Source organism: Nannospalax galili, unplaced genomic scaffold, assembly GCF_000622305.1.
Source record: "Nannospalax galili isolate Female #2095 unplaced genomic scaffold, S.galili_v1.0 scaffold147, whole genome shotgun sequence".
NCBI lineage: Eukaryota > Metazoa > Chordata > Mammalia > Rodentia > Spalacidae > Nannospalax > Nannospalax galili.
In genome coordinates this window covers 1111024-1133301 of record NW_008355800.1, presented here as the reverse complement: position 1 = coordinate 1133301, position 22278 = coordinate 1111024, and the positions used below count along the sequence as shown (strand labels likewise).

The 22278-nt window shown below is 41.1% G+C and overlaps 1 protein-coding gene across 11 annotated transcripts in view; it reads left to right on the top strand.

Annotated features, from left to right (window-relative positions):
* Positions 1-22278, top strand: part of Dtna (dystrobrevin alpha) — a 291349-nt gene that overhangs the window by 171367 nt on the left and 97704 nt on the right. For all 11 annotated transcript variants that reach the window (XM_017803350.2, XM_017803351.2, XM_017803349.2 and 8 more), the window contains 2 exons: positions 8054-8267; positions 20046-20131. In XM_017803350.2, coding sequence (XP_017658839.1) covers positions 8054-8267; positions 20046-20131 — 300 coding nt within the window. The remainder of the gene's footprint in view (positions 1-8053; positions 8268-20045; positions 20132-22278) is intronic.

The following is a 22278-nucleotide window of genomic DNA, read 5'->3' as shown; positions in this document are numbered from 1 at the left end:
AGACCAGTGAGTAACAGAGCTAAGGAGTTTGAGGAGGAACTCTTGGTGCACCCTGGTGACGAGGGGCTGAGTTCTCACACCCTCCCTCTGTGAGAGCTGACCCCCCTGTGGAACTCCTTCAAGCCATTCTTACTTGATGTCAACTTGTCACTTCCAATTTGGGAGTGTGTGTGTGTGTGTGTGTGTGTGTGTGTGTGTGTGCATGTGTGTGTTGTCTTTTAGTTCTAAGGCTATCATAACTTTGGTAATTACTTTTCTCATTGCTATGACGAAGTATCTGACAAACATAAGATGGGAAAGGTTTATTTTGGCTCACAGTGTCAGCGTATTTCAGCACATTGTAGTGCAGAAGTAAAGGTAGAGCAGCTCTGTCTGTGGCTTCTGAGCACAAGCTCTGGCCACAGAGGCCAATCGACCCTAGTGATCCATGTCAGCCAGCCAAGCCCCACCTCTGAAAGGCTCCCCAACCCTCAAAATCAAAATCATGTTATAACCTGGGGACCAAGCACTCAAAATATGCACCTGTGAGAAACACTTCAGTTTCAAACCATAACAGGTTAGTAAAAGAATGAATTGCTACAGTTAACTTTTCTACAAGCTCACAAACATACTTTAAGAATGTGCATTGTGAGGGGGCTGGGGATGTAGCTCAGTTGTTAGTGTACTTGAGTAGCATAGAAAAAGCCCTGGATTTGATCCCCACTCCCACATAAACCAGGTATGATGGTGCATACTTGTAATCCAAGCAGTAAGGAAGTGTAGGTGGGAGGATCAGATGTTCAAGGTTATCCTCCCTTTCATAGATAGCAAGTTTAAGGACAGCCTGGGATACATGAGACCCTGTCTCAAAACAAACAAAAAATAACGTGCAAGAGCACATTTTGGTATTTCAAATCCAACTTGTAAACTAATCAAAACTATTACCTGAACTTGGTTCTCATACTCTGGAGACTGTGGTTGCCATGGAAAATTCATGTGGGCAGAATTGAACGAAGATCAGGAAATTACCATCGAAGGAGAAAATCACATGAATTCTGAAGGAAAACAACCTATCTCTGTTGTTATGGGATTTAATGGATGAGTTACCAACATAACTCTCCCCACGTAGGCCTGCACGTCTCAGAGAGGGGAAAGCAAATCAACACAACCTCAAACACTAATCACCATCATTTTAAGCATGAGGGGCTTATGATCATGTTCATAGATGTATACCTGTGTACACACATACACAATGTGCTGGGAGGAAATAGATAGATGATAGATAGATAGAAAATAGATAGATAGATAGATAGATAGATAGATAGATAGATAGATAGATAGATAGATAGATAGATAGATAGATAGATAGATAGATAGATAGATAGATAGATAGATAGATAGATAGATAGATAGATAGATAGATAGATAGATAGATAGATAGATAGATAGATAGATAGATAGATAGATAGATAGATAGATAGATAGATAGATAGATAGATAGATAGATAGATAGATAGATAGATAGATGATAGATAGATAGATAGATAGATAGATAGATAGATAGATGATAGATAGATGATAGGAAGATAGATGATAGATAGATAGGTAGATAGATTAGATAGATAGACAGACAGATAGATAGATAGATGACAGATAGATGATAGACAGATAGATGATAGGCAAATAATATTCATTCCCAGTCTAACTGCAATTTCCTTTTCTCCTAATAAAAAAGCAATCATAATGGAACAAGTGACCTCCTTACACATATAAATGTTGTATCTCTCTAAAATAATATTTATGTAATTCTATAACTCATTCTTAAACTGCATAGATTGATAGCAATCAGCTTCTTGTAACACTTCACCTTTTAGGGCACGCCAAGCTATCTTCATGCCAAAGAACCGAGGAAGAAGGACTTCAGACAGTGTTTTCTTATCTCTGAATTGAATACTAAGCCTAAAGATGCTGTTAAGGGGTACTTTATGATTTTCTTGGTCTGGGCTGGAGGCTGGACTTGCTATGTTTCTGAAAAGTCTGGACTTTGCTATTTCAGGTGAAAACAAGATAAAAAATATCAGTATTATCAGGGAGCTGTGGGTGGGTCCAGTGTATATCCAAGGTTAAGAATCACTACTTCAAAATGATGGAAGTTAAGCTAGTGAAAGGTTATTTCCCACTGACCTTCACCAGCTATAAGCCTTTGATGAATCTTTTTTTAAAAGATTTTTATTTTATGCATATGAATGTTTTGTCCACATGTGTGTATGTGCACCACATGAGTGCCTAATGCACACATAGGCCAGAAGAGGGCATCGAATACCCTAGAACTAGAGTTACAGAAGATTGTGAGTCACCATGTGGGTGCTGAGAACCAAACCTGGTTCCTCTTCAAGAGCAGCAAGTGCCTTTAACTGCTGATCCATCTCTCCATTCTCCCTTGTTTTATTTTTATGTTTTAATTATGTGTAGGTATGTGTGCCTATGTGTGGGTATGTGCACATGAGTACAGGTGTCCACAGAGGCCAGAAGAGGGCATCCGATCCCCTGGAGCAGAAGTTAGATGAGCTGCCTGAGATGGATTCTTGAAACCAAACTCGGGTCTTCCGCAAGCACAGCATAGCCTCTTAGCCCCTGAGCAATCTCTCCAGCCCTGTCCTTGGAGAATCTTAAAAGGTCCATGGTATTACAGTTATCAGAATTGGCTGGGAAGTTTCCTTGGGACACTCCCCCATTTTCCTGCATCTTGGGCTTCAGATTTTGAGGAGATCTGCAAGTGCTTTAGAAAAAGGATAAAACACTTGGATTCCATGATACAGACATCCTCTGTCTGGCCCATGAAAGGTTGGCCCTGGACTTAATCAGGACAAACACTAAATCCAGAAGTTATTTTTTATATTCTTTATCTTTCGGTACCTTTTCCCCATATGTTACATTTTATGACATGGGTTTACTGTTTATGACATCAGTCTATCTAGGTATAATTGGGTTTTAGGTACATTATCAGTTCATTTGACTTGTAAAATAGCTTCTTGATGATGGTGCTATTGCTGGTCCTATATCTCACCGGAAGTAGCAAAGACCAGGCTTTCCACAAGTAAAGCATCTCTAGCCCCCACCACAGAATGCCTTTAAATCAGAGGGTGGTTTTGTTATTTTAACACTAACAGTTATGATTTTAAAAGCATTTATCATTAGCAGTTTCTCCACAGATACTTGGATTTAAGTTAGCCTAACTATGGACTAAAGACATCATCTCCTATTAAAATGGCATGTGATATCAGCAAAAAGATAAAGAGCATCTCCATAGCGACAACTTGACACTTTACCCGATGTTGCCTAGATCTATGGAAACCATTGAAGCTGTGTCTATGTACATTGATTTATAGAGCCAGACTCTCTAGTATTAGTATATGATTGCTGAAATAAATACTAATATTTTTATGATTCTACAAAGTATGATTATCTTAAGAACACCTTTTTGTTCATCCTTGATGTTTAGGTTGTGAAGCTAGAGCTTTTAAAGACGAAACCATCTCTCCAGCCCTTGTTCATTAGTGATGTGGTTAATTCCATTATTCAAACTGTTGCAATTATAGTGCATAAAATGTATGCAGTTGAATAGATGAGGATGCCCCACTTCACTGTGCCAAGTAGCAGGTGCTCTGGATGGGCACTGAAAGCTTGATAGCTGTTTAGTAAAACATGCACAGTGCCATCTAGCGGTATAAAGCCATGATCGCACAGCCTAAACCCTCATTTTCTAGAATTGAGATCATATTTAAGCAACTGATAGGTGTAACTGTTAGATCTAAAAGAGACTTCTTACCAACTTCTCGATGAATCTCAACTTATCACTTCCCAATGCTCCTCCTTAAATAAACAAAAGGCTGAAGATTCCTATTTCTCAATAATTAATATATATTGAATGCAAAAGGGATTGTGTGAAATGTTTTATGCTGATTATCTCATTTGATCTCCTACAATAACACAGTCTGGGGAGAGCTGCTATTATACCCATTACACAGATGAGAAAACTGAAACTTAAGGATGTTAAATGGCTTGTTTAAGGTCAAATAGGCAGCCAGGAGGGGAAACTCATTACCTCTGGCTTAGTCTACACCTTTTCCATGGTGATTCGACCTCACAGAGTGGTAGTTACTAGCAAAATAAAATGCTCAAGAAGACTTTATCAAAAAGGCCTTCATTGTCTGATTTCTAATCATCTAATATCACAAAATCAATCCAAATCCCACTAAATCGGAATTGCTGACAGCTGAGCTAAGTATCTATCTTTATAGCTGAATTATGGTGTGTGGTTTCTTTTCTATCATCCACATAGTATATATGATCAAAATCATGTGTTGATTTTCTTATTGAATTTTGGAGACTGTGTTAAGACTTAGTTTGGGACTCATAAACTTTATAAATTAATAGCAGCATTTTTAGATCTAAGGGTGTTATTTTAGCACGAATAGTGCCCATTCTTTGGGTGTCTTTTATGTGCTAAGCCCGACAGCCGGCCCTGCACATACATTTTCACTTTGAACCTCACTACTACCCCCAAAAGGTACTGGTTTCCTCATTCCTAGAAAAGAAATAGGAAAATTTGTACAAGAAAAATAATTTTCCTGGCTTTATAGTTCTGGGCAGAGTGAAGCTTCAGTCTTGATTTCAAGCTCTGCTTCCTTTCCACCCTGGAAAACACAGGGTATGTCACGCTGCGTGGAAATGGTTCCTGCACACCACCGCCCCTGTGTACACATCCACTGTCTTTTACTAGGTCTCCAACAATAGGCTATAGCTGTTTTCTGTTTCCCGTCTCTTTCTTCTCATAGACTCAGAAATACTTTAAAGTTGAACCTGTGATCAAGCAGCTCTGTGCTTTTTAAAAATTTACTTATTTTTCTTTTATGTATATGAGTGTATTGCCTGTATGTGTGTCATGCAATGCCCGAAGAGGTCAGAAGGCCTCAGATCCCCTGGAACTTGAGTTGCAGACAGTTTTTAGCCATCATGTGCTAGGATTCCAACCTGGGTCTTCTGCAAGAGCAACCAGTGCTCTTAACCACTGAGCTGTCTCTCCAGTCAGCCTATGCCTTTACGCTCCATGTGAACACCACAGCCCTGCTCAGGGCAGCAGAGCCCTGCCGTTCCCAGCTCTTCCTTCTGGATCCTCCACAACTGTGTTATAATCCCAGTGTGTACCTAGTGTTCTGATTGTTACTGTATGTGATGATTTCTGCCCATCCGTGTGACTGAGGCCCATTTGTGTCCCCATCAGACTGTTAACTCCTTGAGGCAGGAAGTACATTTATGCTGTCTACCTTTGAGCCCTCAGGACCTCAGAGAATACTGTAATTATGAAAATCAGTTTTACTCGGATCATTTATAATTATCTGTTTCTTACAATTAGCTAGAATTGATGCTTTGTTTCTCTTTATATTGAGGCCTTAGGTATGTGGGGATGCAAATACTGAACATGTTCATTTTTAAGAACTTCCACTTGATATCTAGATATTTTATTTGCCCATAAGATTAAGCAGCCAGTATTTTCTGGCATGCCCTGTGCTAAGTGTTTTCCGGGAATTGCCTCATTTAACTCCTGTTGTAATCATCTGTCCCATTTTCCCAAGGGGAAGAATCAGAGGAAAGAAATGACGTGCTGAGGCACCCGAATGCCAAACCCTCACCTGCACGGCTCTTCACAGCTGCTCTGCGTTGTCCTTTCGATTCAAATACACCCTTAAAAACCACCACTTCATTGTTGAGTCACTTTGTAATTTCTCACTGAGTGATCAGATAAGTGATGACACTCTTGTGATGTGAAGTTGTTGTGAGGTGTGACCAGTCTTTCCAGTTCCCATAGGCTTGCTATGGTGTGTACAGTATAGAGAAATCCAGCTTGTTCTCAGAGTCCACTAAATATGAGTAGGAGGACGTCCCAAGGTGGCGCACAGAAGAAGCAGAAAATCTGGACTTGGGGGAGACAGAAAGGCATCCTTGAGGATGTGGTGCTGATTCTAAGGTGTGCGCATGCACACACACACACATACACACACACACACACAAATTACACATAGGTCTACCATCAAACCCAACCTCTTCTTTTCTAAGTCTTTATCAAGAAAATGGAAGCATATGCCTACCCAGAAGCTTATACATGATTATTCATAATAACTTTATTTGTAACAACCAAAACCTGAATCAACTCAAATGTCCATCAACAGATGAGTCAGCAACTGAGTTGTGATATATCCATATAGTGGAATACTATTCAACAATAAATAGGACTGAATTACCAGTATATGCAGCAATACAGATGATTCTTAAAATAGCTATTCTAAGCACAAACTGAACAGATGAACAAGCTGTGTGGCCCATACGACTCCAGTTATTTACAAGTCTATAAATTTGTGACAGAAAGCAAGAAACTCAGAGCTGCCTGCTTGGCTAGGAACAGATCACGCCATTTTGGGTGCTGTCGGTTCTGTGGTAACATAACAATACTCAGGACAAACAGAAACGTATTCCTTGGGTAAGTAGAGAGTAGCCAAGACTTTAATTTTTTTTGTTTTTGTTTTTTGTTGTTGTTGTTTTGTTTTATTTTTTGAATCAGGGTCTCCTTGTAGCCCCAGCTATCCTGGAACTCACTGTGTAGACCAGGCTGGCCTTGAACTCACAGAGATCCACCTCCCTCTGCCTCCCGAGTGCTGGGATTAAAGGCGTGCGCCACCACACCTGGCTCCAAGACTTTAATTTTCAGCAGGCTGATGAAGTAATCTGTGACTTAGCTCTGCAATTGTGTGGCCTTCCTCTTTGTCCTTCCTGTCTCCTCTAAGTCTCACTTGTCTCTTATTTCATACTGCAGATTGGTAAAATTATATAAATAGATGAACACATTTTAACATCTTAAAAGGACTTTTGCTATCTTTTCACACACTTGGAACTTAGGTTCTGGTCTTATTTTTGATGGGTCGTTGCACACAACAGAAAAATGCTTAAACCAGATGGACTTAAATTTGTCGATTTTTCTAATGACTGTCCTTACACCTTTGTTCGTTAACTTTTCTGATGCTCAGGTTTCTTGGCTGTAACATGGGAATAATGAGTGTGTGTCAAGGGTTATTGTAAAAACAGAAAATGCTCTCAACAGTGGTGTGATGGTTAGTTCTTGTCAATTTGACACAAACTAGAGTCATCTGGGAAGAGGGAACCTCAGTTGAGAATGGCCTGTGGGTGTGTGTGTGAGGTGTTTTCTTAATTGTTAATTGATGTAGGAAGACCCAGCCCGCTGTAGCAAGTGGGCTAGTCTGTATAAGACTGGCTGAGCAAGCTGGAAGGAGAAAGCTAGTAAGCAGCACTCCTCCTATGGTCTACGTTAGTGCACACTGCCAGGTTCCCACCTTGACTTCTGTCAATGACAGACTGTGAGTAGAAGTAGAAGTTATAAAATAAGCCCTTTCCTCCCCAGATCTGCTTTAGTCATAGTGTTGACCACAGCACCGAGAAACAAACTAGAACAGATAGTTAATATTGATTGAGAACTTTACAAGATCACCTAGGAGACACACCTCGGGGCACGTCTGTGTGGGAGATTCTGGACTGTTACTTGAGGTGGGCATACTCACTCTAAATGTGGGCAGCACCATTCCATGGGCTGGGGTCCTGGACAAAATAAAAAGAATAAAGTGAGCTGAGCACCAGCATTCCTCTCTCACTAACTGTAGCACTGCGACCGGCTGCCTCACACGCCAGCCACCATGCCTTCATCATGATGGACTGTACCCTTGAACTGTGAGCCAAAATAGACCCTTCCTTCCTCAAGTGGCTTTTGTTAGCTATTTTGTTTCATCAGCTAGAAAAGTGACCAATATAAGCCATATCCAGGAAGTCATCTGCTGCTGTTGTGCCTGGTCATGGAGCCCTGGAGATGTATGTTCACTTATGTGCACCCCACAGCAGCCATGCACATGAAAGAAGCCCAGGCAGCCGGGAGCAGGTGGGTATGTAAAGCAGCTCATCGCCTTTCCACGCACTCCAGGCTGATGCGCTCCCTATGCTTCTGTTGTAGTACACCTGGTGGACATCTGGAACGTCATAGAAGCCTTGCGGGAAAATGCACTGAACAACCTGGACCCAAACATAGAACTCAACGTGGCCCGCCTGGAGGCTGTGCTCTCAACCATTTTTTACCAGCTCAACAAACGGATGCCGACCACCCACCAGATCCACGTGGAGCAGTCCATCAGTCTGCTGCTGAACTTTCTGCTTGCAGCCTTTGACCCGTAAGCCCTCTGACTGCCAGTTACTCTCCGTACTTGGTTTACATTTCCTTTTACTCTTCTCTTGGTCGTTTTCCCAAATAATTTTCTAGATTCATTATCTCTTTTATTTCATCTTCAAACATTATATCTAGAAAGTCTCTGTGGGACTGATAAAAAATGTAAGGCTACAGAAGAAACTAAAGAGTAAAATAGTGCACAGAAATGGGAGGGCATTTGTAGTGTTTGAGCTAGCCTTTCTTTTCTTACTCTCTTTTTTAAATATTTATTATTTTTATTTTATGTTGAGTGTATTGCCTGCATTTATGTAAGTGTACCCACGTTGTGCAATGCCCAAGGAGTCAGAAGAAGGCATTGGATTCCCCTGGAACAGGAGTTATAGACAGTTATTAACTACCACGTGGGTATAGGGAATGGAACCCAGGTCCTCTGAAAGAGCAGCTGGTGCCCTTAACAGCTGAGCCATCGCTCCAGCCCCAAGCTGGCCTTTTTCTTTAACTCCTCATCGTACATGTTGCGGTCACTGCAGATGTTTGGAAGTGTGGTGTGTGGGCTAGTGTGCAGAGTAATTCTATGAAGCATGAAGGCAAGGATGTTTTCCTGCTCTCTTCTTCATGACTTGTCTAGACAGTGGTTTCTGGGGTGCCATATGAACACCCTTTCCAACAGGAACAAAATTTTAAAAGAGTTTCTTGACGAGCCTAGAAAAGTAACAATGACAGTTGTTAACTGGACCGGTCAGTTGTGTGTTGCTGTGAAACATAGCCTTGTTGTCAGTAACTCCCCTCAGAGAATCAGAGAACTTCAGAGCTGGCTGACATCTTAAAGTCTGTTTCCCCAGGTCTCTCATTTCACAGATACAGGGCCTGATACACAGAGAGATGTCACTTATCCAGTGCCTCTTAGCATGTTCGTGGAAAAGCAGGAACTCGGGTATCTTGCTACCGTATTTCCAAGGTGTATGTGACCACCATATGGCATGTGAAAATACTGAGACTTACATGGTCAGCCTGAGAGTTCAAAAGGGCTTTTACCCACATACCCCAATGTGGATGAAACAACCTCAGCTTCCATGTTTTTAATATTAAAGAGGGAAAGGGCAAAGCTGGCCCTTATATAATCACATTCAACGCTCTCTGAAGGTTTTTCTTGATCTTGTATGGGTTATGTTTGGAGCAATGTTCCATGACAGTGGAAATGTTCCAGCCACACTGATGTCATTTACTACTCAGCGAAGTCACCAGCTGTCACTTGCAACCTACAGTGGTAATGGAATAGTCCCTGCTTGGTTTGACCAGCACACATTATTGTCTCCATGCTCTCTATATTCTGAGAAATTCTCAGGTTGAGACAAACTTTTAAAATCAGCTTCCCAGATAGATAGGTCTCTAGCTTTGTCTGTGGAGATTTCAGAACCAGATGAGCTGCTCTGTTCTGACCCCTGTGGTGATGGGGAAGGGGCAGGGAGAGAGAGCTATGGTTCCACATGACAGGTGGCAGAATAGAAATGGGCCATGGAATCTCTGTAACAGCATTTCTGTCCTGACCCCGTAACAAGAGCACAACAGCTTCCAGACTTACCACTAAAGGTCGTGGGGGACCTATTTGTTGTAAACATGTGCTGGTCAGCTTTCTGTTGCTGAGCCAGGTACCTGAGATAACTAACCTACAAGGAAGATAGATTTATTCTGGCTCACAGTTTCAGAGGTTCACATTGCTTTTGGACCTATTGGTGAGGCAGTATTTTATCAGAAGAGGCCTGTTTACCTCATGATGGCTAGGAAGCAGGGTGGGGCCAGTTTGCTGGATTACAATATCCCCTGCAAGGATTCATTCAATGACCTAACTTCAGTCCACTCAATTCTACTTACCAAAGGTTCCATCACCTCCCAGTAGTACCAGAGGATGACAATAAGTCTTTGGTGTATGGACATGGAGAATAAGGGAGACATTTAAGTTCTAAATTACAGCCATATGTAATTGATGGGAAATATTTTTTAAATATAATTTCCTCCTGAGTTCTGAAATATTTCAGGAAGATTAATAGAGAATCAAGTTAAATGATGATTTGCACCCACCCATAAAGAAAGAAACAAGGCCAGATTAGCAAGAATGAAGGAAGCATTTTGTGAAATACAAGGCATTTGAAATAATGCTGTTAGATGTTTCTCTTTTGTTTAGAAATACCAGTTAGATTGCTTCAAAAAACAGAGCCATAAAAGTTCCCTAAATAGCTACTGATAATATCACAGAATCATCTCAAGGCTGGTGAATGCTAAGTTTAACACTGTCCCTGGGTAAAGAATGACTCTCAGAAATATAGAGAAGAAATGTTTATTAACTTATTATTATTCCTATAGTTAGGGAGTCCCTGCACATTCCAATAATCTCCATTGCAGGAGATTTACACACACATCGAACTGAGATTCTAGGTGGGAAAAACTTCTTTCTCTCCCCGGTATAAAAAATGTACATAGGAAGTTTTACTGGTACCCAGGTTTTTCTATCTGATATCTTTTGGAATTTTAATGTGAAGGGTAAGCCACCAGAAGGGGCATCTAAATGCAAATGTAACTTAAAAGTGAGTACAAGAAGATCAACGTAAGAATAAAATGTTCAACTCTATCTCTTATAATAGTAAACTTATGTTTGCCCAAATGAGCTCCAGTACGGAACTGTGATGATGTCACTTCCTACCACCCACCATAGAGCCTGTGTTTAAAGCAACTTGCTATATTTTGGCAGATATGAATGAGCTAGGTACTAGCTCAAAACAAAGACGGGCTGTTGCTATTACAGACTCCTGAACTATCTTGGGGATTTTCTCCCATTTGCTGCATTTTAAATTGAATATTTTTTAAAAAGCAGGAGCATATTCTTTTTAAACCACAGAAAAATCGAGTATGAAAAAAGAGCTGTCTTAAGAACCTGAACTCTAGAGAGACCATATTTTGAAACACAGGAAGGAACAGTGGGGCAGTGACAAGCCATGAAGAGTAAGAACCTGCATCCAGGGAGAGATGCTCATTCCTTTGGCAACGCCTTAATAGTCACCACACCCAGCCAGCTGGACTCTGAAATGATCATCAAACCCACTTCAGTTGGCTGTATCCTTGGAAACCACATTTACCTTCCCACAACTATAGTTCCCCAAGAATAGCGTTTCTTCTACTCAACCCCAAAAATCTGGATCTTAGTTCTCATACATGTTTCCTCCAGGCATATCAGTTTTGTGGACATAAGGCCCCCTCTGTTCTCTGTCCAGGTCTGCCCCTTAGAGGACACAGAACATTACTATGGAAGGTAGATAACTTGCACAGTGTTAGGACCCCAATGGCCTATGCCCAGGCTTGCCACTCTGTCACTGAGGAGATAGCACCTTGAGTCTAATGGATTTCCATTCCTCTTGATTTCCTAGGAAGGGATTCACTCCTGGAGCACTCAGAGGCAGCTTCTAAACAGATCTTTTCTACAGCTATAGTCCTTCACTCCTAATGTCTCTAGGAAAATGAATGAGTAGTCCTGGAAAGGATGGGAAAGGAGGTACCAAAAGATGGGGACAGGCTATGTTGGAAGGAGACATTAGCACAGAGTCAGAGCCTGAGCCAGGCTCTTCCTTCATGTCTCCTTTTGTACACCCAGGAAGTGGCCTGCCACCTGCCCTGCTCTGCTGCCAGGAACTAGCCACCTGCCACAGTCTCTTTCAGAATTCACTAACAAGCAAACGCAGCTATTACAGTCACCTCTTGGCCATAACCCAAGAGGAAATCCCCTTGAAAGGCTCTAGGAAGCTTTACTATTGTTGCTATTGTCTTCAAGGTTATAGTAATTTAAAGAAAAACAATATGGCAGGAAATCATAAGGTGAAAATAATTCTTAGATGCCTATAACATACTGCCTTTGTGAAAGGTATAATCCCTAACTCTGACAGTCTGTGTAGCCCTTTGCTTTGCGTGGTCAAGTCGATCACTTTTCCCAGGTCCTACTGTTCCGTGCACAAGATTCTCCTATCTTCTTACAGTGGGTATCGACTATCATGACTGCCTCCCATAAGTCACTCTTTTAAAAAGATTTTATTATTCTTTATTTTATGTGTATAAGTATATTGCCTGCATGTTATGTAAGTGCACCCATGTCATGCAATGCCCACGGAAGACAGGAGAGGGCATCAGATTCCCTAAAACTGGAGTTACAGATGGTTGTTAGCTGCCATGTGGGTGCTGGGAATTGAGCCTGAGTCCTCTGCAAGAGAAGCCAGTGTTCTTAACCACTGAGCCATCCTCCAGCTGGCAATCAGTCACTTTTTGGGTGGGACTGTAGCTCATTCTTCATACACACAGCCCTGGTACCACACATAGCATGAGCATGTATCAAGCAAAAGTCCAGTTCAGCCTCTCTTGGTGCCCTGTTCACTACTTTTCATCCTTTTTTCTGATATAAATTTCTCCTTACCCCCCCCCCAAAAAATATTACAAAAACTAGGAAGTTCTAGTTGCATAAATTCCTGCCAGGTATTCTGGCTACCAATGTGAGTAATGGTATTTTCCAAAACTTTCAATGTACTTTCATTTTCTCCCTATTTCCTGGGAAACACTGGAAGCAATTCAGCCATAATTTAGTCAGCATTCAATTCAGTAGTATCTTCCATCTTAGAATACTGTCTCACAAAGCAGATTATGAGACAATGATCTTCTAAAATCAATATCATTTCCACATATATTCAGTCATTCAAAGGTCCTACTAGGACAGTGATCAATATTAGAGGGAGGAGCTGCTTCCCAATTGTTGCGGGCTAGCTATATTTTTTAATGTTGACTCTTTAGTGATACTATATTGGTTATTTTTTCTCAATCTCTGTAACAAAATACCTAATAAAAGCAACCAAAGGAAGAGAGGTCTTTTTTGACTCACAGTTTAAAGGGACATAGTCAACTCATCATGGTGGCTGGCATTGGTCTGCCTGTAGTAGGAGTTTGCAGCACAACTGGTTAGATGGTGTTCTGGTTTGATTCATGTTGCTATGATAAACACCAAAACCAAAAGCAACCTAGGAAGGAAAGGGTTTATTTGGCTCACAGGTGTTAGACCATCATCCAGGGAAGTCAAGTCAGGAACTCAAGGTGGGAACCTGGAGGTAGGAATTGAAGCAGAGACCATAGGAACTCTGCTTACTGGCTCACTCCATGACTCACACTCAGCTGCCTTTCTTACTCAACCCAGGCCCACCTGCCCAGGGATGACACAGTCCACAATGGGCTGGGTCTTCCTACATCAATCAGCAATCAAAAATATGCCCCACAGACATGCCCACAGGCCAATCTGATAGAGTCAGTTCCTCAACTGAGAGTCCCTCTTCCCAGGTATGTCAAGCTGAAAATTGAGCTCTGGAAGTAAGGCTGGCTATAATCCTCAAGACCTGCTTCCCAACAACCGCCCCCCCACACCAATGATTCAGTTCCTCCAGCTGGCCTCCACCTTTTATCCACAACCTACCAAGACAGCACAGGTGTTCAAACACGTTAGCCTGTGGGAAAGATTTCACATCTAAGCATAACTGATAGTATTAATATAAATATATATAAATCAGCAGATAGAAAGTCCTCGGTGTTCACTGAGTGTCGCCAGTGTTACTGATTTGGCATGTTATCAGAATGCCTCAGGGTGGGAAGTGATGCAGCTGAGACACATGGAGGTTAAGCTATGTTCAGGTCATGTAGATTTATGGTAGATATGGTAAATGGGAAGAAAGATCATTTTGTTTTAGAAACTGATTTGAATTCAGCTGTGTTCATGCTGTTTCATTTATATATATGAGCATTAATGTGCTTTTTGCTCTCAGACTTAGCCTGTGTATTGCAAAATATGAGGGTCATGCCCACATTTATAACCTTTCCACTTTTTGATGTTTAGATATATTTGGCAAAGTATATATAAAAGATATATGAAGAAATATCTGAACCTGTTTTACATTACAGCATTGGAGTCTATTTTACAACAACCACCCAGGACTGCCCATCATGACTGATATAGAGAATGCAGAGTCCTGGTGGGTTCCTCTCTGTGTGACATGTGACACATTACAGAACCTTCTGGACAGCCATGCCCAATACTGAGCTCCAGAGGCTAGGAAAAGGACCAGAGCCCTCTTTCAAATGCCAGGGTAGGAAATTGTCCTGGAATTCTGCCAAAAGCTCTTCTGATTTTTTAAAAAAGGATTTTGTGAATTTTAAAAAGGATTTTGATATTCAATACAAAAATCCCACAAAGTATGCAATCATTTCTCTGTACACCAACAAAATATATTGTTTATGCCTGAGCCTATGTGGACCTGAAACAGCCAAGAATAAAGAGAAAGGAGTTCTGTGCTGCCAAATGTCCTTTATTCCTGCTGCTATCTCTGTGGCTACACTTAGGTATTGAGAACAGTGTCTATTTGGCTTGGTGATTTTTTTTTTTTTGGCATACATGCTAAGTTCAAATATTCCTAGGTGGATCTACAGTAAATATCACTTTTCTTTCTGGTAGAAATTCTTTAGCTCAAGATTCCTACATGTTGCTAAAAATGAAATCACTTCCCAAAGAATCTTCATAATAGCAAATAAATTGAACTGTCCTTACTGTCTGTGTCTTTTGTCAGACTTATACTTTGAATGAGCATGAGACAGAATTAAGTAAAAGAAAGATTCCAATCCTATGAGCCCCACCCAGGCAGGAGAAGTCCCTGGCAAATCTACCTTGCGTGGGCCCTAGAGAAGTTTCTTTTTTAGTATTTCACTGACTTGGGAGGAAGCCCAGAGAGATACTAGGGCCAAAAAAGGGCTTGTGTTTGCTCATAAGTTGATATTTTCTCTAGTCTACAAACAAAAGTAAGTATCCACATCACCACTTCCAAATTCAGGGCATCATGTAACTGCATGATCTAAGATCAAGAAGGCCAATCGGGAGTTTTACTCCGACACTTTGTATCTCTCTAACATTGTAAACCAGAAAACTTCTGTATACTTATGCATTCGTTAATGTCTCGGATGTGCTTGCTGTGAGGTAGGCTCTGTGATAGGCTGGGAGTAAATGGATGAGGGGAGCACATGGGATAAGGTGCCATTTGTAAACAAAACAAAACAAACTTTGTGTGAACATTAATTCATCAACTTGGCACAAGTGGGAGACAGGAGCTGTCTCCTTCTTACCTCTGCAGCCCCTGCCTCTGTAGCAACATGGGAAGTGTCCAGTGATCACCTAAGTGAGAGCTCTGTGAGCAAAGTAAACCCCAACTAAAGACATGCGTCATGACAGAGGCACTTTGCAGAAGGACAGGAGAGGACACAGTTCTCAGTTAATTAAGCCACCAAAGAATGTGAGAAGCAGCAGAGGAGGGCAGCCCCTGAGCATCTTATGGTAGCGTTTCCCAAGTGGCTTTTGTAAAATACTTGCATGAAAGAAGAGCCTCTGGTGTCAGGACTCCTAAACAGAACTATGATTTCTTCTCCCTTTTCATGAAAGCATTAGTCAGGCTGAGCAAGGTGGCACACACCTTTAATCCCATGCAGAGCAGCTGGACCTCGGTGAGATGGAGGCCAGCCTGATCTACATATGGAGTGCCAGGCCATCTGGGGCTACAGGGACACTCTGTCTGAAAATACAAAAAGAAAGCATTGGTCAGAATTCAGATCTCATGATGAGTTGAACCTTGACAGGGGATCCTGTCACTTCAGACAGGAGACTCTTGGCAGGTGAAGGAAGCTTAGAACACATATTCTGCTCTGAGGTGAGCCTACCATCCAGATCCGTCAAGATCTGCCTGTTGTTCCTCCTCAAAACCAGATCCTCCCTCCAGGAACTGTTCCCTAAAAATAACATCTTAGCAGAAGACAATTAGTTTGTCTCTTTGTCAGGCCATGGCAAGCCCAGCCCAGAGTAGAATAGTTGTTCACTTTTGATTAGACTGAGGCCAACTTTAACATAACTCGTGTTTTTAAACAAACACTAGCTAGCCAGCTAGTGACATGTATTTTAGCCACAGAGTAAACATTCTTCCCTTTCAGTTTCCTAGGAAAATTGACAGGCTTCCAGAGAGTGACAGCAAAGTGTCACGAAATAAAAGATTTAAGGAAATGGACAAAGAAGCAATTTCAGTTTGTATCTTTGATGATACACTTTAGATGCACCTGATTCTCTAACATAGCCTATTGGTACTTTCTCACCCCTATGACCAAGCAGTAGTAGAAAAGTTGATTGAATATTTGGACATCAAGCTGGAACAGAAAAGCTAAAACCTCTTGGATAATTGACTTAAAATTTGAATATTTTTCCATTATGCCAAAAGACATACTGGAAAAAAACAAATAAAATATGCATTACACATTGCAGCCTCTCTACACATTGAAAGGCAAACATCAACTAGTAAAAATTTTACTATTCTTTAAAGTAAAATTATTTAAGAAGAAATGACACACTAACTGCAATTTCTTTTTAAGGCAGTTTCCACCCCTTTTACACTACTAAAGAATCAATTACTGAACTCCAAGCTTGAATTCGGAAAGAAAAGCTTATGCTGGTGTCCTTAATTGCTGGCCCTGCGGTCTCAGATTCCAGTGTGCCCACCCGGACGCATCAGGGCTGCAGGACACTGGGTCTCTCTGTCATTCTGAAGTGGCCCTAAGAACTGCTTATGAAATGGACTGAGGATGTCCGTGGCATTTCATAAAAGCAAGGGACCACTTAGATCTCCAGGGTGCTTCCAGGTGTGGCCTCGTTGGCCTGCAGCATTAGTCAGGATTCCATGTATTTTGTCCTAGAACTTCCGCAGTGGGCTGCCTAAATCTCAGTGAACAGCCACTTTGCATAGGTGCAGTTGTGCCGCCACACCGCTAGGGGCGCTGCCCTGCACGTTCCTACTCACTGTGGAACGTTCGCCACTTTCTCACTCCTGTGACCAAGACTTCTGAGATTTCCTGTGATCCAGGCTTTGTCTTCCTATTTCCAGACTAACAGATTTCACTGACTGTAATCCAAACTTGATCTCAGTAAACATGAGTTCTAACTTTCATATATATCCATTTTAATGTACCACTTTCTATTCCTTGCTTCCTGTCAACACCAATTCTTTGTATTAATTAGCATAAAAAACAAAGGGTTTTGTGATGATTTTAAACATGGATATCATTGTATTTTGCCAAGATTCACCACATCACCCTGTCTTGTCTTCCTTCCCTTTCTGTGGGTCCTCTTCTGGCCCCCAAATGGTCCCTTTTCCCCTTTCTGCTCTATGCAATGTATATAACATGTATGTTGTGGCATGCACTGTAACAGCAGAAAGTGGCAGCTGAAATGCAGGAGGCAGCATGTCCTGAAAGGAAGTTTGATCTCTGTCCCGTGGGCTAAAGGAGGTAATGAAGGTTTTGAACAGTGCGCTGAAGAGATGGCTCCGTGGTTAGGAACAGTTGCTGCTCTTGCAGAGGACCCGGGTTCCATTCCCAGCACCCACATGACAGCCAACAGCCATCCATAACTCCAGTTCCAGGGGAATCCAACTCCTCCTTCTGACCACCACCGGCATTTCAAGACATGGGTGCGCTTACACACATGCAGGATAAAATGAAAATAATAAAGTAGTTTTTAAATGGGCAGATGTGGTTGTGTGTACGATCTGGGTGTGCAGACATTATTATTTGTGTGTATGACCTGGGTGTGCAGACATATTATTATTTGTGTGTATAACCTGGGTGTGCAAACATATCATTGCACCATCAAAACAAGAGCAAAAGAAAATGACAGTGGAGAGTGACAGAAAGGAATGGATTACATCACAGTGACAAGACAGATCCCTTACTCATTGTTCTGGATTGTAGTGAACCAAGGAACATCAAGAAATCAAGGATGAGCCTGGCCCAGGACTTAATTTTAAGTGACTTGGCATGTGGTGGTTCAAGCTGGAAGGGAACTATAGGAGATAGAAGCAGATAGTGTTAGGGTTGCCGGCAGATTTTCTGAAGGACTTAGTAAAGATAATGAGTGCTATTCTCAACCTACCTGGTTTGACAACAGATGTCCACACAGAGAATTCAAATAGATCATTAACCTAGAGTCACTAGTGGCTCAGCTGGTCATTTTGCATTCTGACTGCTACCTCGGGTACCATACTAACAAAACAAAAACAGGTAGCATTAATGAATAAAGACAAATCATTTTATATATTGTTATATCTTCTCATGTGGCAAGTATAAATCTAATTTATACAAATGATTTATCCTGTGTACTAAACAGTTGTCCATGCTGACAATATTTATCTTTTAGCCATGTTTTGTATTTTAAATAACTCTTTTGCTCATTTTTAAGAATAACAACCATCATAGCCATGAATTCCAAATATGATTTTTTAATGATTTCAGGGATGTGAGAATAGTTTATTCCAAATAGGATACAATTTGAAACATTTCCTCCTTATAGTATGCCATATATATATGTACGTATGTATGTATATATATATGTGCGTGTGTATTATTCATACACATATATATATATATCTTATGTATATGAGTGTTATGCCTGCATATATATGTAAGCGCACCCATGTCACACAATACCTGTGGAGGACAGAAAAGTGTGTAGGACCCTCTTGAACTGGACCTACAGACAGTTGTTAGCCTCCATGTGGGTGCTGGGATTCAGATTCAAACCCCAGTCTTCTGCAAGATCAGTCAGTGCTCTTAACCACTGAGCCATCTCTCTGGCCCCAGGACTTTATAAATTTTTTGGTAGGACTAGTTCATTATACTTCCTAAGTCAAGGATAATTTGGCAGCATCCCTGTCAGTTTAGGAAGAAACACAACTATAAACAGAATTCCTATTTTTATGTGGATGGCACACTGTGTGTACTCTGTGTGTGTGTGTGTGTGTGTGTGTGTGTGTGTGTGTGTGTGTGCCTGTGTGTGTATACACGTATGTGCATGTGGAGGTCAGAGGCTGAGGTCAAGTGTCTTTCTCTATTACTTTCTACCATATGTTCTTGAGACAAGGTCTCTTATTGAATACAGAGCTCTTCGATTGGACTAGGCTGGCTGGCCAATGAGCCCCAGGGAGCTGCCTGTCTCTGCCTCCTCGATGGTAGGTTTGTGGGCATGCGCCACTATATCCAGATTTTATGTGAGTGTTGGGGATCCAAACTCAGGTCTCATTATTGCATGGCAAGCACTTTACTGATTGAGTCATCTCCTCAGATCCTACTTTTTGACCCTTTAAAATTCCAGTTGTCTTTTAAAGGTAAACATATTATATTAGCATGATTTGTGATTAGAAAATGATGGGTAAAAGAATGTGTGATGAAAAAGTCCTCATAATTAGCGTAACCTGAAATTCAATATTTTATGTTGTATTTCATATGTATTTAATCTATTACATATAATAGTCTCTGAAGTCTGAATAAATTATAGAGAATAGAATCATTTTGCACAAAATTATTTTATGAAACCCAAAGGGAAAAGCATGTTCTGTCATTTGAATCTGTACTTAATTATGCATATTCTAGCTATCAGCCTGTATTTTGAGCAAGTGATATATACAAAGAGTAGACTAGAAGATTCTGATGTCTCTTGGAAAAAAGGCAGGTTGAACAGACGTTTTTCATCAATGTGTGTTGAATTGTATTCGTAACTTTTCTAAAATGAATGTGTCCACAAAACGCAGACAGCCATGTATCCTGCGATTTCTGCAAAATAGAAAATGTCAGCTTTCCTTATTGGAAGTGTTCTAAATGACACTTTTTTTCTGTTATCATTGAACAGGGAAGGCCATGGTAAAATCTCAGTGTTTGCTGTCAAAATGGCCTTGGCCACATTGTGTGGAGGGAAGATCATGGACAAATTAAGATGTAAGTTATTCCTTTCTCTCTTGCCGGTCTATCCTGTGCACTGCATGTCCCTCCCTTATTTCTGCCATGTCCCTCTGTCCACATGTGTCTTCCCTCATTCTGTGAGAGCTGTTTGCAATGTAGCTGCCTTTGACCTTTGAATTTTGTCATAGAAATATTTGCATACTAGATAAATGTTAATGATATGTACATGCCCCTCTACTTTTGAATTATTATTATTTAAACTTCTCTGTGTATCACCAATTAAGTATGTTCTGATATTAAAAATAACAGGCTGGGTATGGTGGCACACGTCTTTAATCCCAGCACCTGGGTGACAGAGGCAGGCAGATCTCTGTGAGTTCAAGGCCAGCCTGGTCTGCATGGTGAGTTCCAGGTCTGCTGGAGCTACAGGGACACCCTGTCTCAAAAAGACAAGAAAAAAAAAAAGCAAAAACTAAGATATGGAAAGTGGGTTAAAAATAAATAAATAAATAAATAAATAAATAAATAAATAAATAAATAAATAAATAAAATAACACTCTTTATCACTGTATTGGGCTCCCTTATAGGCAGACCATCAGCATAAGGTCACAGAGGGTAAAGGGAGCAACTTTCTCCTCTGGATATTCAGAGACAGGAGCTCCTGGGACATTTCCCAGTTCTTAATCAGCCAGCACTGCTTGTCACTGGGAACTCAGAAGTTTCCAAAGCAGAGATGGCCAGAGGACAGACAGGGATGGCAGGAGACATGTAATTAAGAAGATACCATTAAAAACAAGACAGCCTAAGAGCTTTGAGTGATGATGCAACCTTCATGTGTTTAGACATGGAATGGACTACAGATTCTTTTTCTTGTGTGTGTATGTATGTGTGTATGGTAAATGTGTATGTGTGCATGTACACGTTTGTGAGGGTTTACACTCCTCTGTGTATGTACATGTAGGCCAGGGTCAAGCAGTTGTTCTCCGCCTTATTTTTTAGACAAGGCATCTCACTGAACCCGAAGCTCACTATTTCTCTATACTGGTTGTTCAGCATGTCTTTAGGGTTCTCCTGTCTCTGCTGCCCCATCCCCCACTGAGCACTGGGTTACAGATGCTACCACATGGGGTTTTTATGTGGGTGCTGCGGCCCAAACTCAGGTCTCACGCTGGCTACACACACACCCACTAAGCCATCTCCCAGCTCTTACTACAATTTTTAAATCAACACAGTGGGATTTTTTTTTCATTTGTTTAAGATTAAGAAGCTGAATCCCATTGAGTTAGTAAATTGCACAGTTAAGGTGAGAACAGGATTTGAACCATGGCTGTTTTTTTTCTTACATCAATGATTTCCAAATTTTAACATCTGTTAGAATGTTGTAAGGCTTTTCTGCTTGCTTGTTTTTATTTAATTGAATTTTTGTGATTTTCATACAATAGGTTTTGATAGTATTTAGATTCTGTCCCCTATCCGTACCTCACCTTATTGCCTTCTGCCCAGTTTAATGTGTATTATATGTAATAAGGCCTACAGAATCTAATTTGTGCCACCAAACATTCTTCAGTGTGGTTCCATTCACTGGAGCATGGTTAACCTACCAAAGAGTCCTATCCTAGAAAAAAAAAAACTGTCTCTCCCTCTCCCAGCAGCCAGCAGTTGCCAAAATTTCCATAGGTTGGGTTAGGGTTTCCTCCCCATTTCCCGTGTCAATGTTGGGATTTTGTCTAATTTGAGCTTACATAGGACTTGTGCATACTGTCACCATTGTTGTGAGTTCATATGAGTAACTGACCAGCCGTCTGGAGGACTGTTTCCTTGTGGTCATCCACCCCCTCAGGCTGTTATAATCTCTCTTCCCCCTCTTCTACATTGATCTCGGAGCACTGGGAGACAGAAGTTTGAGATCTCATAGCTAGATGCCGGCTTTGAAATCTTAGCTATGCATGTTTCAGTTTGGAAACTCAGAGAGGTCAAGAAACCAAGAAATAGTCATGGGGTGAGAGAATTCCTGGGAGGAGTGCAGTGATATAAAGTGGGAAAGAGGAACATTAGCATAGGGAGAGCTAAATGTGGTGGAGAATGGGAGGGCAGGGCAGAGGAAGGAGCATAGAGAGGGATAATAACACTAAAGGCCTTTAGGGAAGCCATATAGAAACCAACCACAATAGAAGCTTCTTAAA